The sequence below is a fragment of the Micrasema longulum genome, unplaced genomic scaffold (assembly GCF_059751315.1).
Source record: "Micrasema longulum isolate JH-2025_06_02 unplaced genomic scaffold, ASM5975131v1 h1tg001613l, whole genome shotgun sequence".
In the NCBI taxonomy this organism is placed as follows: domain Eukaryota; kingdom Metazoa; phylum Arthropoda; class Insecta; order Trichoptera; family Brachycentridae; genus Micrasema; species Micrasema longulum.
The window spans coordinates 30,757-49,739 of record NW_028278794.1 but is presented as its reverse complement, the minus strand read 5'-3'; the positions used below and the strand labels follow the sequence as shown (position 1 = coordinate 49,739).

The 18,983-nt window shown below is 30.3% G+C and overlaps 1 protein-coding gene across 1 annotated transcript; it reads left to right on the top strand.

Moving 5' to 3' along the window:
• Positions 1-207: 207 nt before the first annotated feature.
• On the top strand, positions 208-18,180 carry LOC148274615 (dynein regulatory complex subunit 2-like). Its single transcript, XM_088236873.1, has 9 exons — positions 208-403; positions 6,181-6,294; positions 6,500-6,638; positions 7,665-7,888; positions 10,550-10,747; positions 10,990-11,178; positions 13,839-13,985; positions 14,449-14,579; positions 17,354-18,180. The coding sequence occupies exons 1-9, from the start codon at positions 305-307 to the stop codon at positions 17,484-17,486; spliced, it is 1,374 nt and encodes a 457-aa protein (XP_088092999.1). The 5' UTR covers positions 208-304; the 3' UTR covers positions 17,487-18,180.
• Positions 18,181-18,983: the final 803 nt, after the last annotated feature.

Sequence of the window (18,983 nt, the reverse complement as noted above, 5' to 3'; positions counted from 1 at the left end):
GATACAAGGCACTAATAAAGGAAAAAAAAATCTATGGTGAATTATTTGGCATTACTAGTAGGTACCTAACTACCAACTAATTAATGCATTTAGTACTTCTACGAGGGTAGGTACGTTCCCAGAAAATATTCAAGTAAGGTACTTATGTGTTCCAAAATTACCAGTAAATTCATTTGTTCGTCTTATTTATTTATTTTCCTGCTGAGTTAGTAAGTGAAAAATAGCTGTAAACATCTAGAAAGTCAAAAGTCATACTAATTATATTTATCAAGGCACTGTAAACTGCAAATATATCAAATACACGATGGTTAAGCTAACAAAACAAGAAAAAAAGGAACTTAAGTTGAAAAAAGCTGAAGAATTGAAAAAAGCCCAAGAAAAGGAAAAAATACAAAGAAAGAAAGTAAGTTTTTTTTTATTTATGCTCGCCCAAAAAGGATTTACATAAATACCACATTGAAAAAAAAAATAATGACAGCTAAAAACAACGTAGGTATTAATGAACCTCGGCAATATCATGATAATCATTAATAAAACTATTGTATCGATCTCGTTTTTACTGTAACCAATATATTAACACATTACAACAGAGATAAAGAACAATTTAGAGAACGTAATATAGAAGTCTAGGCATCTACAGAGCTTATGACCTCTCATTGGCTGGTTTAAGTGGCCACTTAATAGGGATGCATGATTATTTGTAGATATATAATGTAACTTTATTATTATGTTTATTAAATTACATATTCTACCATATATGTAAATATGTTACTCAATCAATTGATTACCAAATTTAATTATAAAATTACCATGAATTATTAATAAAATATTGCCATGTATTATTATATAACTTTTCAGCAATCCATTTTTTGAATTGTATAAATTTTAATTTTTCATATTTTTCTATTATTATTTTGTATATTGTTTTGATTATTATGTATAATGTTTAATATGTTTAAAAATGTTTTTGATTTATATATAGAAGAGTCCCGACTTAACACGGAATTTTCTAAAGAGTCAGGACATAAAAAATTATAATTGTGCTCTATGATAAAATTGTGTATTTTGTGCATTAAATAAAAAATAAAAAAAACAGCCAATAACGGGCTGTAGATGCCTAGACTTCTATATTACCTTTACTAAATTGTTCTTCATCTCTGTTGTAATGTGCTAATATTAACCGCTCCCTAGGAAGTTGAATCTAGTCTTGGATACACTCAAAATATTGTTGGTAACCAATATAGCTGTGGCTTGGATCTATAAGGGTAAATGTCGTAATATTACAGGAGAGGAATGATTTAATCATTTTGTGACTGAAAGACGTCTTTGATAACAAATATAAAAAAAAACATTACCACACATATATGAGTGCATAAAGTAAGTAAATATATAAGTTTGTTAATTGACATCGACCCTTTGCCTAGACTTCCATATTCTCTTCTCAAAATTGTTTTCCCTCTCTGTTGAAATAGATTTGAATATGAATAACTCCCTAGGGAGGATATCCAGCCTGTCTGCAAGCATTTGGACATACTCAAACATTGTTGAAATAATTCATATTACAAATTAACGTCACTGTTCATAGCTTCCCCAAAAAATAAATATAAACATCTATAAGCGCACCCAGCGCCCAATTTGTTCCCAGTGGGAGACAGAAACTGGCCGATAACTTCAGCTTATTTCTTCATACGTAATGTATACTGTATTTTAACATTTCAAAACCCAGTCGGTGTTTTTTCCTCAGAGTAAGCTCGCAGATTACATATATTATTTGAAGCTTCTCTATTTGGAGAATAGCCTTTCGAACAATTTTTCCTAAGGACCACTTTCCTTTGATAGTGTACAATTGACACATGCCATTTCATCAACAAGTCATCAGTTCTATTCGTCCGCGCTCCGCTTCCGACATGCGTCAATATTTGGCAATATTATTTTTTTAACAGAAAACGAAGCGGACGGTGGCTGTGTAACATTGTTTTGAAATATTTTATAATGAATGTCATTGTTTTTTTCAAAAAATATATTCAGAAAAAAATACGTTTTAATGTTTTCTCATTATGTAAAAGAAAAAAACAATTTTTGTGTACATTATGGGAGTGCCGTCTTACAATAATATATTCATTTTATTTTTAATTAGTAAATGTTATCAGTATGAAATATATATTTTTTTTTAAATCGGTGTTTTTAATCAGTGCTACACATTTAAAAAAAAAATATATTTATTATTTTTTTGATGTATTTACTTTTGCATAGATATATGTATTGTAATAAAATAATGGAGACTAGACCTACATATTTCGAGAAGCTGTCAATTGTTGCTTAAGTTTATTTGGTGGATTATTGGTAATAATTATTTAAATTTAAAATTAGCAGGCATTCCGTCTTCTGTTGTCATCAGGTGAAGCAAAGAGATAATGTTTTAATCAGGCAAAACCATAGAAAAAGAAGCCGTGTAAATACCTTATTGCTTATATGTATGTATGTAAATGTGTACATGCAGGTGTAAATTACGAAAAAAAATAAAGCTTACCCATAACAGAAAATCACTGTTCGCCACGCGACTTACGAGTCTTACGACTAAAGGTTTAATTCAATTTAATGCAGGTACCTATCTACTTTTGTGTGTTGTGTTTTGACAAAGGGACATTTTGAAAAAAATAAGTGTGTTCTCAATTTTATACTTATTTCATCCATAGAATTAACAATAGTCCAGAAACTATATACGCGCATCAAACAGAAGGCGACTAAACTACTCTTAAACGAATAGTTTTACATTTTAACCCATTAGTTTCTTTGTAGACGTCGCTCAGTACGCAACTCCCGATTTAAATTGAACTATGCCGTGTTGTGTCGTTTTAAAGTGTAGAAATTCTGCTGGGATCAACAAGAAACTGGATAGGATCACATTTCATGAGTAAGTAGCAAATACTTTACTAAAAAACTTTGTTATTTTTCCACCTATCAGATTGTCAAAAAAAACAAAATGGACATTTTGTTAGTGTTGCCAGGGTAGTAAATTTTTTTAGGCGGCTTTTTATTAATAAGAACATTGGTTTTAATTGATTTAGTGGAATTTTAGCTTACCTGCTGATAAAAAAAGAAGGAAAACGGAGTGGATAAAAATAATACAAAGAGTATGGCGAGATCAGTTTTGGAAACCAACAAAGCGAAGCATAATTTGCTCAATGCATTTCGAGGAGAAATATTTTATGACACAAAAGGTCATTTATCTAAATGTAAAACTTTAATGAATAGTTCTGTTTTTAATAGGCAATATTACAAAAAGCTTACTCAACAAAGGGGAAATTAAAACTATCGGGTAGACTGTATTGATATGTTCTCATTAAAAAAGTATTATTTATTGGAATGAGGAAATTAGTAAAAGGTTTTTCTGAACTCTTCATTTGAAAAAAATCGTTGATGTCTTTCTCTCGAAAAGAATTAAAATGGCTTTCTTTTGGACAGGGCATAAACATTCAAATTCTTTCTCTTTATACAACATTTTTCGAAATCCGACACCTCGGTATCTATCTGAGAATTCTGTTACTATACAATCATGGACTAGCACTTTGCTCATCTAATGAGAGAACTAACAAAATTTGGACCTTTCGGATTAAACAACGCCGTGGTGGATACTTGACCGACATTATCTTTAAAACGTCAAATATAATTTAATATGACATAAAAGTATCCATTTTATGTAAAATAAAATTTGTTTTATTTGTTAAGTTCCAAGTTTCTTTCTTATTGAATGACCCTTTACCAACTCTGTTGTGTCAATTATTGGTTTCACGTGTACAATATAATTTTAGAAAAATTAAGAAATCCCCTTTTAAAAAAAATAATAATTAGAAAAATAAAAATAATAATTTATAGTTATGGTTATATTTTTAGCGATCTGGCAACAAATCGCGGCGACTTAAAGCATGCGCGCGGTGAAAATGGGGCAAAGTGGAGGAATTTTTGGACAAAATCCGATGTATTCAAATATGATTCTACGCTCCTTCTGGACTATTCTTAATAGGGTATTATCACCCGGTAGGAATATCGGATTTAACATATTGTACATATAAAGGATTTCTCAAAGATTATTTAAGTGTTTATAAAAGCTCTAATAATCAATAATTTCATTCATAACTTTCGTTTACTATTTTCAACATCTCAGAAAAGCTATTTTATTCGGTTGGTACTAAATTCGATCATCCAAACCCACCCAACAGTACACCACGAATCGTGCATTTGTTTTAAATGTTGGTAATCCGAATAGAAATTGAAACGACGCGTATTGCTGTCTATGATTTTTTCCCCTTCTCTAGCCAACCTTGAAATAAATGGCGACCGTAAAATGGGGCGACTTTTAAATCGTATGACGACTTTGATCAGTGGATATATTGTTTATATTTATCTCTATAACTTCTGATCATTAATACATTCCGCTAAATTTTAACTGTTTTTTTAATGGTAACACGGAATACGCTTTAAATGCAATTGTTATATAACTTTATTTCAAGTAAGATTTCAAGAAGTTTGAAATGGAATCGTCTAGCTATTTTTTTAATATAGTGATATACTTTTTATTTAATGATAAAATTAATTTCGAGTAATTTGCATTGTCTTGACATCACTGATATTTATATCACTGAGTGTCCATTATTATGATTTTTTCATATTTCAATTTTTTTTAACGAATAACAAGAAGTTTTCTAAAATGAGCTAAAATTGATCATTTTATATACATCTTTTATTGCGAGTGACATGATTCGAACTTATTAATAAAAGTTTTGAGACAGGGCCTACAAAAAAATATTTTGTTAAAATACTAGGAAAAGCTGTTATCAAAATTCGGTCTGCTTCCAACCATTACAAAATATTATTTGAAATACTATAGAATGAATAATATAAAGTTAAACATCCTTAAAAGCATTTAAGTCAGTTTTCCAGAACAGAAGGAAAATTTTATTTACCAAGCGAAAGTAAAATGTTGGGTCTGGGGATTTCCCTTTAACATACGGGATTTCAGAATATAAATAAAAAATATATTGACTCAAATGAGCGAGTCTAAAAGATTTTCTTTTAAAGGTGAGAAAATAAATGTGAAGCTTCGTCCTCGAACGATAATGGTGAAGTGATTTATCTAGTAAATCAGATAATTGTTACGAAATGCTTGTAAAAAACCTCATACACTTCAATTGCACTTCTTGTGAAATTTTGTCGAACACTGTTGAATATGGCCAATATTAATTTCCCAATTATGTTTCACGTCTTTGTAAGAAACAAATTAACAGATACAATAATTGCTTTCCTGGAATAAAGTAATGGATTCTAAGTTATTCGGTAAAATAAATATTTTCAAAAGCTGTGAAAGATAAGTTTTCATCAAATAAAAAAAACACAACAACCTCTCATTCTGTTTCGATAATAATGTCAGCCAATAAACAAATTCTTTTACTTATTAATACATTTATTAACTGATAATTATTTTCAATCAGAAAGCAAGGTATATTATTTTATCTTTATCAATTATTTGAAATATTTCATTAATACATTTTTTTTAATCGTCATAATATTTTTCAATTTTAAACTTGATTTATATTTTAATTCTCATTTTATACACAAAAACTGTTTTTTTTTTTACGTAAAGCGAAACGTTAATGAAAATATATGTATATAATTTATTTAAAAAATGTCTTTAGTAGTAATGTTGTATACGTTATATACTTATATTTTTTATATATAAATAAAGAAAAATAAAATAAATTGTTCAAAACAAACGCATAAAATCATGATATATCAAAGCGACCCCGCTCCGAAGGGTTGACTTTGATCATCAAGTTTTTATTATTTTCTCGCTCACACGTTTAAAGTTCGAAACTGATCAAAGTCACCCCATTCCACTTACTCTACTCGAATCATAAATTTTTACGAAAAAACTATCTCGGAATTCGATGACGTCAAACTTAGTGACGTCACGAATTGTTTGTTTTTGGCACCATTCAAATTACTATAATTGAATCCTTTATATCTCCCTTATTTCTTAACAGATTTTAATAAAAATAGTACCGATCGGCTTGTGATTTTTTAGATGAATTTATAAGCTAATAAAAAAATCCATTATCATTGCCAATTCTTATGATTTTATCATAAGAAATAATCCTATATTGATTTTTTTTTTCATTTTAGGCTCAAATCAAACATGAAGAAGATATGTTGGAGCTTAGTAAATCAAAAATGGATAGATCATGGAGACATTTCATGATCAAACTAAAATTACCACTTTACTGCGAAGAGGTTAAGGTTTGTGAACAAATATCAAATTATATGCATGACTTTGCGCAATTTTGTTACATATTCCAAAATTTAAATAGTATTAATGCTAGAACAGCGTCATTCACAGTTTACGAAATTTGACCGAAGTATTGCTGCGATTAAGTAAATTTTGTGATGCGATATATTAAAAGGGTGGCATTTTATTATTGGTAAGATTCTACCTTTCAAACAGACAATTTGGAGCTTATTTGATCGTGTGATGGACAAGAAGGATAACATCTTGAAAGAACTTCAGAACCAAATGCGGGACGCGGACTATCAGCAGATATTAAGTTTGGCAGCATTCAGTGACTCTGTTCATTCCCAGTTAGGTATATAATTTTGTTTCTATTAATGTAATTTCCACATTTATAATCTGAATCTAAAATCTTTGAAAAAGATTAATATCTCCAAGTGTTTTAAATTTCGGTTTGTAAATACAGTATGTTATAAAAAAGAACATCTATAATATTAATATTCTAGAACTGATTGTTCGTGTCGGTTAATTATACTCTCGCTTAGGACTTTGACCCTTATTATCGTGATATCAACGCTAAATCGGGATCATTTTTGTCTGTTAAAATTTAATATTCGAACGGAATAATAATTATCTCTCCATATTTGTATTAATATTTTCCCAAGTTTATTTTTTAAATAAACCACGAGAATGCATTTTTTCAACTTTTATTATCACAATAACATTTACCTCTAAATTGTATTTTTAATTTACCGCGAAAATATGTTTTTTAGTTCAAATTCAAATTATTATTTTTGAATGCAATGAGAATATTCTTCAATCCCTTTTTATGATTTAAAGACCATATTTGAGGGTACTACTTGCAAACCCGGCAAAATCCATCTTTCTTTATTTTGAGCAAATCACAAAAATCTGATACATACCTAACTTCACCTTTTTTTCCAACTGAATTTTTTATTATAATCAGTAAATATTTTATCCGTAAGCAGTGATGACATAAGCATGATTATGTCAAGAAACAGTAGTGAAATATAAATTTAATTTGATTCATTACCAACTTAGCAATACTCAAGTAGAGGATATCGACTTTTTAACAAAGTCGATAGTTTGAAAGTCAAGTCTTACAAATTAAGCCGTATTTTTAACTGACAATGTTAAAACTATTGTATTCTGCATAAGTTTCAATTAGTATCTCACTTTTTTTAAATTTTGGATTTTGCCGGATTCGCATTGTTTTTATTTTTATTGCGAAAATAACTAACACGATAATACGCAAATAAGCAATCAAAATAGTAATAATATGTATTATACCTTCATAATATTTATATTTGAATTGTTCGTCTTGAAGAATATGTTAACATAATGGCAGGTAAATTTTCAGAACAGTTCCACGTATGCTTGGCAGACATGGGGGAGAAATACGCTAAGGATGCAGCCAAGTTAAGGGAGCGGGGAGAAAAGGATATGAGCAATGTTCAGGATATGAAGCAGAAGGCCGAGTGGAGTATGGCTATTCTACGCTGGGCCATGCAAAGTCAGGCTTTAGAGACCAGTGACCATTTTCAGGGAGAAGCAGTTGTCAAGTATTACGAAAAAGACCTAATGGTGAACAGCATTCCCTACATTCAGTGCCATTTCCAGGAGATTATTGTAGAGTAACGATTGAAAACACTTTACCTGCAGCTCAATCACAAATAACTATCGACGTGCTTAAAAACATGCTAAGCATTTGAGCGATCACAATGAACAATAATGTACATTATCTTAGGTTATCGCAGTCATAAGTCAACGCGTGTGTAATCTCCAAGTCAACGCTTATGTCGGTTTGTTTTTTGTTTTTCTCGTAAATAAATACAGTTCACTTGCGAAAAATCAACGTTTACTGAAAATATAATGCAATATAATATTACATTTGCAAAATAGCAAGGAGTACCTATTTAATAAAAACAATTGGAAATTAAATTACAATTACGACTGCGACTACTTTTCTTGACATTTGGCTTGCCAACCACCGGCTAAATGCAATAAATAGCAAGATAAATAATAAATAAATAAATATAAATAGCAGTTTTAGAATATTTTTCATATTTGCGCCAGTGAAATTCAAATATGTGATTGCGCAGCAGGATTATACGTCGCGAAACGTAAATATTTTGACAGTTAATATTAGGTTTTCACGGATGTTGCATTGTGATCGCGAATACGATAAACAACCATGGTGATAAATTGTTATCAGGTCGCTTATTAGCACGTCGATAGTTGTTTGTGACTGAGCTACTGGGAAGATCGCTTTTCGTGGACATCTGATTAATATGAAATCAAAGTAATATAGATGTTGGTTCGGGCATTATTGTGAAATAAAAAAAAAACGATTATTACAATTGTTAAAGCTATTTATTACAACACAATAGGTGAATAATTACGGGACTTTGGTATCTAAAGTAACAAACAAGGATAGGCAAACGTGTTTATATTTATGATAATCGTCAGATCGTTCGAAGTATTTCCGAGTCGTCGCTTTGACACTACACAGAGATAATTTGTCGAAGAAATAAGTTGTTTTTGGCTTATAGTTTTTGGGTGGTAAAAATAACTAGATATGGTAAATCAATTGGCAATGACTAAAAATTAACTGAGAATTCCAGGAAATTATTGATATTTAAAACATCGTAAAGATATCATTTTTACTTACATCATTTTATTATTATTCATAGTAGATAATTTTTCATCACTAAAATACTACATTTTAAGTTTAATTTAACGTTGCCAATAATTGAATTATGCCTACATACAAGGATAAACGTGACGTTTCTTTTTTTAAAGTTTAATTCAACAAAAACTTTTACGCGACACTTTTCCCCAAACAAATTTTAAATTTGATGTTTTGATTTGTCGAAAACGTAGCCAATAAATCAATATGTACCGAAGACAATTTGTTTGTTAATACATTTTCATTATCAGTCATATAATGGTGTTTGCCACGTTCTTAATTAGTTTGATTACAATAAAAATAATTGCATATTTATTGTATTTATATGCTATTGTTATAATAATATAATACTTATGATTTTTATAATCAGAATTTTTAAAACCATTACACAAGGCTGACAAATTTGATAACTTTGATCAATTTAGGTACTAAGTATTGCTTTTTTAACAATAAAAGTAAAACTTTGTACCCCGAATTTTGTTGTTTACAAATCAACGTTGTTTTTATTTTAATTCCATTTACTTTTTTAAAACTTATTAAATAAAAATAATATTTATTTATTAACTATAAACTCATGATTAACTTTTACCCGTGGCTTTGCTTACGTGGTAAAATGGAGAAATTTTTCAGGTTTTTTTTTATTTTTAATTTTTTAAATTTTTTTTTATTTTTAATTTTTTTATTTTTTTTTTATTTGAAAATTTATTTATAAACGCTTGCGGATTATTACATTTATTTTACATAAAATAATATGTACATTTTTCATTTATACTCTGTTGTTCAAAATAATATTTTTTATATCTTTTGAAAAGTTTGTCTGAGTCTTTTGTTTAGTTTTGTCTGGTAGTTTATTGCATAATTTCAGTCCCTGGTTCATTAGTCTTGATTGTCCTTGTCTTGTTTTAGAAAGTTGTATATGATATTTGTCTGATATTCTCGTATTATGTCCATGTTGACCACAATTTTTTACAAGTTTTAGTTTTTCGTCTACAATTACATTAGTGGCTAATTTATGGATAAATTTTAATGATTCTAGTTGAAAGAGTTCAGTTATATTTAATTGCTTAGTTTGTTGTAAAAGTTCTCGAGTTGCAGTTAAATAGGGAAGGTCATATACTAACTTTAATATTTTATTTTGTTGTCTTTGTAGTCTGTTTATGTCATTTTGATATCCTGCTTCCCATAGTAGTTGCGTGTAACATATTTTAGTTTTTTAACATATTTTAGTTATTAATTAGTTGTGTCTTTCATCATTAAGAGTTTTTGTTTATCATAAAGAAATTACCCAATTGAAGGGCATATTTAATCGGGATTGAAAGTGGCCAACGCCGTGATTATGAACGCTATCTTCTTCTGAACATATCGAGGCGGTACACTTAACTTCTGTACTATCTTTATCTACCTCGGTACGTTCTACCGACTTGCTATATCGACGTCATATGATCGAATCCAACCAATGCACGACTCCGAAAATTAAGTCCGCGTTATATAATTTAGAAGGTAGATTTACTTTCATATCAGATCTCTACAAAGAGGTATGGATTGATCTGTTTTAGCTACACAATGATCGAGAGGAATTAGAGAATATGTTGGAAGGTAGATTTACTTTCATATCAGATCTCTACAAAGAGGTACTAAAAGAATACTTTTCCAAGACTTTAGAAAACAGAAAGAAATTAGAGAAACTAAGACCAAAGGATGCAATGATGACCAAAATAATAATGATGCAAGAGCGTCGAATGGGAGAAAACATAGTAAGTATTTTTTGGGCATTTTTGCGATAGTATATTTAGATCCAGATATCGGTACACTACCAACATAAGTAATTTATATTATTTATATTTTCTACACGTATTGAATAACTATTTTAGTAAAATCTGGTGATAGTTAAATTAGTTTTTTTTTTAAAACACAATTATTCTCGTTTTTTCTCTTATTCAATGGCTTTTTCTTATTAAGTTTTTATTCAAAATATTACGATGTGTCGTTCTTTTAGGTGTCGCTAAAGCGGTTGAGGCAAGAGTTCCAGTCGTATGAGGATGGTACTGTGATGGCAAGTATCAGGGAAAATTACAAGAAAAACAGGGATGCATATTGTATTGCCAAGAACAAAGTGAACTCTGATTTAAAACTGGACAAAAACCAGTTTACAGAATTAGTTCAAATTAGTAATGAAGTTGAAAAGGTTGGATTTACTGTTTTTTAAATATGAAATTACATAGGTGCGAAGGTTTTCACGGTCACTGTTATCAATATTATGTATCTTTTTTGGGTGATACCGTGTATGTTGGATTTGATCCGACGTTTCGGCTACCATTGCAGGAGCCATCTTCAGGGAAAACTGTGTGTTTTATAAAGAAATGTAAGTGTTTATGTACTAGTAATTTGTACCGTGTCACAGTCAGCAGTAGGCACATTTCTAGTTTTGTAGGAAAGAATAATTATGTTTATGTACTAGTAATTTGTACTGTGTCGCAGCCGGCAGTAGGCACATATCTATTCGTTTTTGTCATATGTAGTGCTGGGAACCATGTTGAATTTAATTTAAGCCCGTCGTCATTGTTTATATTATCTGGATGTCTGTGTATTTCAATTGCCTCTTTTATTATTCGTGCACTATAATTACTAGGTTTATGTAGAATTTTTGGTTCAAAGGCGAAAAAATACACGAATCCAACATACACGGTATCACCCAAAAAAGATACATTATATGAAATTACATGTTTAGTAAATTTGCGGATAGTGGACAAGGTTATATAAATAACGAAAATATAAAAGTAAATCTTTATATATGGCACTTTTATATTTTGTTATTGTAAAATTCAATTTTTACGTGTATTTTCAATGGAAATTTTACAAAAATGTACACAGTATTGATTGTAACAAATACCACAACCGTATAATTTAGGTCATTTTCACAAGATGGTGTCCAAAACGTACACTATTTTGTGAAAAGGACTAAATTATATTGTCGTAGTATTTGTTACAATGAATAAAGTGTAATGTTTCCACAAATCAAGTTTTGTAAAGTTTCCATTGAAAATGAACGTAAAAATGGCATTTTTCAATAAAAAATTATGAAAGCGCCGCGCCATCTATGAATAAAAAAAATTCGTTTAAAATCACATGAATTTCGACTACCATCATCATCACTAATTAAGGGCCGTTTTCACAAAGCGAAATATCGGCAAAAAGTAAAAATTTCAGATGGTTTTTTTTTACTATAAAAACTAGGATTTTAACAAAAACATAAATACTGTTTTATTTTGTAGAAAAAACATACCTTGTAGCTTTTATTTACTTAATTTCATCAAGAAAATAGAAAAGGTATATGTAGGCAAATGAAATATAACAAAAAAAAACAGTAATTCTAAGATTTCATGTTTAAGTAAATTTACATGTCATATCCTAACTTTTATACATTCCTATCATTAAACATATAGAATAGTTTTTGTGAAAATTTTAAAAGTTTGGATTTTTTAAATGAATAGTTACGCTTCATCTATAATATTGATTTCCAGTACATAAATTACGACGTAGAATTTTTATAAAACAGTGTTTTTGTTAATATCTTGGTTGTTATTTTTTATCATAAATAAACCTCCTGAAAATTGTACTTTTTGTAGTTATTTTACTTTGTGAAAACAGTCCTCAATTGGTGATGAACGAAAGTAAGTCAAAAGTGATGGTATTTGAAAGGGTAGGTGAAATTACTGATTGCATAACAACTTTAAATAACGAATGTTTTGAACAAGTAGAAGAATTTGTGAAAAATGTTTACAAGAGATGGAAGAGTAGAAAAATATGTTGAAAGGAGAGTAAATGCGGACAGGAAAATTATCGGCGTACTCAGCACAGTAATCGCTAAAAAAAATATGTCAATCGAAGCTAGAATTGTTAGCAAAGGAGTTTAATTTTTAAAACTTTTGTATGGAAGTGAAACATGGAACTGGCAGACGAAGGATGAAAGCAGATAAACGCGACCTCTTAGACGAATGTGTGGGAAATCAATGTATGGCAGCATTACGAATGATAAAATCAGTCGAGAGTGAAACACGAGAGTGAAAGGGTCAGTGAGACGTTCGGTCTGTGGGACGAATGGTTGACGAAAGAATAGTAAAATGTATTTAATATATGGCAAGAATGAATGGTAACGTAAGACGAGGACGACTAAAGAAGACGTGGCATGATCAGGATAATCAAAATCCTAAATGTAGTCATGTCAAAAGCAGAGACAACCGAAAGTCATGTATAACAAGATATATAAACGCGGAAGAAGCTAGGGATGTTCGTCAGGATAGGCGCGTGTGGCAGTCCATCCTCTCTGCCTACCATTGCAGAAAATGGCGTGATGGTTGTAGTAGCAAAACAACATGACGTTTTGCAAGGTAAAATGTACTCGGCCTCTGGACTAAATACAATATGTCACAACAATAATATGTTAAACCTACTGAAAAAAGTATTTTCTGGAGGACATGTTTTACTTACCAATAACAATAAGCATGGATCTAAAAAGTGTTAATAAATATTGTTACACGGAGGATATTAAAAAAAAAAATGTAAATAGGTACAAAACTAACTAAATAATCGTGCATTGAAAACATTGTTAGTTGTTACTTCATTTAGACTATGCGCTGTCTTTTTTTCATACTAAAAAAGCTGCTTCCAAGAGCGGGGAAATATTTTTTATACAATAACTGGATTTCATTTTTTTCTGTTGGTGGATTTGGTTGACAAAAAAACAGTACCTACGCGAGGGACTATCCCATTATTCATTGGGAAACATAACTAAGCGTATTGTTGATAATATCGTGGAATGTTATTTTTTGTTTGTTTTGATGATAGTGGTTGACCGAAGTTCAGAAAAAATCGGATCAAATTATGACGGGCATGCGATTGTGCAGCAAGATGCAGACTTCCCTCGAGTCCTCCTGGGAAGGGAAAGATGACCAGCCGTTGTTCCTTTTTAACTTGACACCGAGGATGAATGAGGTACTTGGATCTGATCCAATTTTAGCTTATAATTTTTTTACACCTTCTAGATAAAAAAAGATAAATAGGTACTGAAGACCATAAAGAAAAGAAAAATAGAGTACTTTGGGCATGTGATGAGAGGCGAAAAATATAACATTTTACAAGTCATTCTACAGGGAAGGATTGAAGGAAGACGCAGTGCAGGTAGAAGGCGCATCTTTTGGCCAAAGAACTTGCGTGACTGGTTCCATAGCAGCACTCAGTCCTTGTTCAGGGCAGCTGCTAACAAAGTGAGAGTTGCTACGATGATTTCCAACCTCCGCAGGGGAGAGGAAATATAAGACTGAGATGTATGAGTTCAAGTTTTATTAAATAAATATATAAATAATCAATCTTCCTATTTTCAACAAACATGTTAAGAAAAACTTTTCGACAAAATTAAACGAGTAAGTTAAAAATATATTTTATTTATTTTTCACAGACATTAAAACAATATGAGAGTTTAAAAAAAATTTGGGCACTAGTGTCTGAAGCAGATATTGTCAGAAAATCACTTTTAGATGAACGGAATCATCTAGTAAAGGTGAATTTGGAACTGGCGGAAATTTTCAAGTAAGTTCTTTTTAAAAAATCTTACTGTATTATGTATTTATGTAGATAGGTGATTCTTTAAAATGTGCATGTCGCACGGCGGATTGCCAAAAACTTATTAAATTTAGCATAAAAAAAATAAATTCCACCCGTTTATAAGAATTTACTTGTACTCAACACGGTAGAATTTTTTTAAAAATTTAATTTATTATAGAAATTAATAAAAACAAATTAAAACCACTGAAAATCTAATTACCATTTGTATCCCAAATTCTAGATTTTAATTATCTTTTACAAATTATCTAAAAGCTACATACTTAGAAGATCGGTTTTTTATTGCAAATTTGTTAAATAGAATAGTCAATATTGTTCTAAATTTAAAAAAAAGTTCTACTCACACGCGTTTCCGGCTCGTTCTTGTACTAAATCGATCGGCGATGGTTCTTGTTTGCGAATCGTGTAGAATACATGTATCAAATAGTAGTTTTACCGCCATAAAAACTAATGGTTTTTGGAAAATACGCCTTTGTTTCAAAAATGACAAATTACCGTTGGTATTCCTAAAGGTAAGTATATGTATTTTTTTAACCAAAATATGGACCCAATCGTATTAAATTGGAATAATTTTCAGCAGATAAATATTACAAAACTACATCCTTTTTGCGGATGGTGTAGTATATGAAAATATCCCAAACTTTGATTACAGTTTATTTAATTGACATTATTTTAGCGTTTATTTCATACGAATGGTAATGAGAATTATTTAACGGTAATTATGTGAATCTTGTGTATAAACGATGATGTAATAACTTATATTTACATTTAAGTTATTAATTTAAAAATACTTGGTACGCTTCCACTTATTTATTTGACCAATTAGTACTTTCACCCCCTAATGGGCATCTTCAGTCTGGTGACAAGGACTGGATTCAACTCCCCAGGGAGCTGTTTATATTAACATATTACAATAGAGATGTAAAACATTTACGAGAAGGTAATATAGAAGTTTAGGTATCAATTAGATAATTCTTGCCAGCATAAATAAAGTTTTCAGCTCTTTAACTTCACAAACATCATCAGATGAAAGAATTGAAGGAATATAGATGTTCAAATATTGGCAGAATGGGGAATGTAACACAGTGTGGAAAGTGGCCACTTAAACTAGTCATTGTCAGGTAGCAGCCCTGCAGATGCCTAGACTTCCATATTACCTTCTCTTAAATGTTCTTCATTTCTGTTGTAATATGTTAAATATATTATTATTATTATGAATTAAAATGCAGTTCCACTAAGAAACGTCAGCAAGAGAAACTCAATACAAAAAAGTACACTCTAAAGAGTTCCATTAAAAAAATATGTAAGTCTGCCTTAAATTAAGTGGTTTGGTGTATTTGCCTACCATGCTTGAGGTTCTGGGTTCGATTCCTGGGAGGATAAACATAAAATTAATATTAGCAATAAGGAGTTTTCACACTGCAATAATTTACTGTTCCAGTGCCTCAATTATGAATGCTATCTTCATCTGTATATGTCGAGACGGTATACTTAACTTCTGTACTATCTGTATCTTACCTCGTTATGTTCTACCTCATTGTCAAATCGACATCATATGATCGAAACAAGTCAATAGAATGACCGCAAACAATTAGTCCGCGTTCCTTACGTAATAAACATTTAAAATAGTTCTCATTTATATTTTAAATAGGCTTCTGTAATTAAAAGTGCTCACTTCAAAGCGATTATAAACTCAAAAAATGCTCGCTTGAACATGAATTTTTTCATGACTTTTGGAAATCACCTACGTACGCTTAACGATCGTCTGTATGCATCTACTGATCGCCTACAATGCCGGCTCCTTTAACGTCTCGAGTTCCGAGTATATGTATACTCGGAAATATAGTAAAACAGATGGAAAACATATAATAACCAAATTATTTTTTTAGAGTGTTACATATAATCAGTGTATGACGCCTAGATACTCTTATTTGTTAATAGTACAGCACCTAGCGAGATTATTTTCACATCTAGGCGTTTGTTTTTATTAAAATGACAGTTATTTCGGAATTTAATTCAACTTCAAAACTTACTTATTTCTCTCTCATATTTTAAATAGGCTTTTAAGAAAAAAAGTGCCAACCTGAAAACGATTAAAATTTTTCATAAATCATAATTAAAGGAAAATTGCTTGGTAGAACAAAATTTTTGACACTTTTAATGCGCAGATCCACGTATCGAGGGATTCTAGACCCGTCGGTATAAAACGATGTACTTACATCAAAACTTGATGGTGGGGGATCGGTACTATACCTTTGTAGTCGGTCGGGAGACTTTTATCTTCAACTATGACGTCATATTGAAGCTATGTCATTTTAGAGCGTAGATATGTGTACCGTGACGTACGCTTCCCCTTGACTCATATCGATGTACCTACCCAAAACTTGAAGGTGGGGGGTCAGTAGTATATATTTATAATTGCAAGAGGGAATTTATTATTAACTATACCGTCAAGGTGAAGGTATTACGTCTTTATCTTCCCATCATAATCGAGACTCTGGACTGGGACCGGCAGTGTTAGACTGATCATTTTACCTTCCAGTAACAAATAATCAAGCTAAACTGCTTGTACTTTTTCCCGCTCTTCGTGGCCCATGCACTCTCGGAAGCAGATGTTGGATGATGATAATTTTATTATTAATTTATTTACATGGATTTATTTTTTCCGTTTATTTCCTCAATCGTGGAATTGTTGTTTGTTGTTTTTTGTTTATAAGATTTTGTATTATTTTGTATTTTAGAGAGTGGATGAAAAATCATAAAAATCAAGCAAATTCTCTATCAGTACCCGCTCCAGGACCTGGGACCGTCAGCGTTGTGGAAGCAGCCCACGAGTTCAGAAAAATTGCTTGTGGCGATATAAAATATATATAAAGCTATTGGTGCTTTAACTTAAATTAAAATTATACGTGAGATTTTTTTGTTTTGAAGTTTGAATTAACTCATAAAAGCCCACAGGTTAAAAATTAACGCGAGTAGCTATGTGGGATAAAATAGACCCAGTTTAAAAAGTCGTTTTTTGGGCCCATTCCGTGGTTTTTTTCAATTAAAAAAAATATTTAAATGTACTTTAAAGCAGTGAGATTTATTTGGTTTACAAAAATTCCAATAAAAACAAGACACAACATATTTTTCATCGATTACATATAAACACTAATAAAATACATATAATTTTTATAAAATGAACAATTTAAATCATCAATGTTTGAGTATGTCCAAATGCTTGCAGAATGGCTGGGTTTCCTCCCTAAGGAGTCATGTGATTTGTAAATATGAGTTATGAATTAACTACCTGGTAAAAGAAGAAGTATAAAAATTGGAAAATTGTTTTCAAGCGTTGCCTAGTAGGTGATTTGGTTCAGCCTGATGAATCTCACCCACGTGATAAAGGTTTCAGCTCTTTTACTTCACAAAAGTCAACAGATGGAAGAGTTGAGGAAATGTGGATGTTCAAACATGGGCAGAATGTTGAATGTTACACAGTGTGTAAAGTGGCCACTTAAACCAGCCAATGAGAGGTCATAAGCCCTGTAAATGCCTAGACTTACATATTCCCTTCAAAAAATATTTTCCCTCTTTGTTGAATTTTTTTAAATATTAATCATTAATTATATTAAATTATTGTAAAAATTTATTCATTTATATTAAATTTATCTTATAAATACATATAAACATGAATAAAATACACATTTAAATAAAATTTACGATATTTATTATTTTAACGAAATTGTTGTTAAAAATTCATTCATTTTATAAACCTAACAAAAACAACAAATAAAATTTACGATATTAATTATTTAAACGAAATTGTTGTTAAAAATTCATCCATTTTATAAAACTAACAAAAACAACAAAAACAACAAATAAAACTTACATCGAAATAAAACTAGCAGTGTAAATGATCAAAATTAAATCGCAGGAGTGGGGGAGAGGCTGGAAATTCTTGTTAATAATAAAGTCATCTTGTTTATACAGGTACTAGGATAACAATTTGACAGGCGTGTTCTGTATTGGTCCATGTGTAGAATATACACGTACTTCGATTACAAATCCTATAAAATTTCCTTCTAAAGAGTGAAAAGAGCTGTACACCTTATATTGCCCATAGAAAAATTTGTCAGTTACTAAAGCGTGAACGATTTCGGATGCATTGACTCGAAATCGAAATCCATTACCCTGAAACCAGAAATACGAAAAATTAGGGAGTATTGAGGTAATTACATCGCACTCCGAAATTTGAGACTTATAATTGAGGACAGTTTTAACAAAGCGAAATATCTACAAAATGTAAAATTTTCAGGAGAAGGTTTTTTCATGTTAAAAATAAAACTATTACGATTTTAAATAAATGAAAAATTAATTTTGTAGATA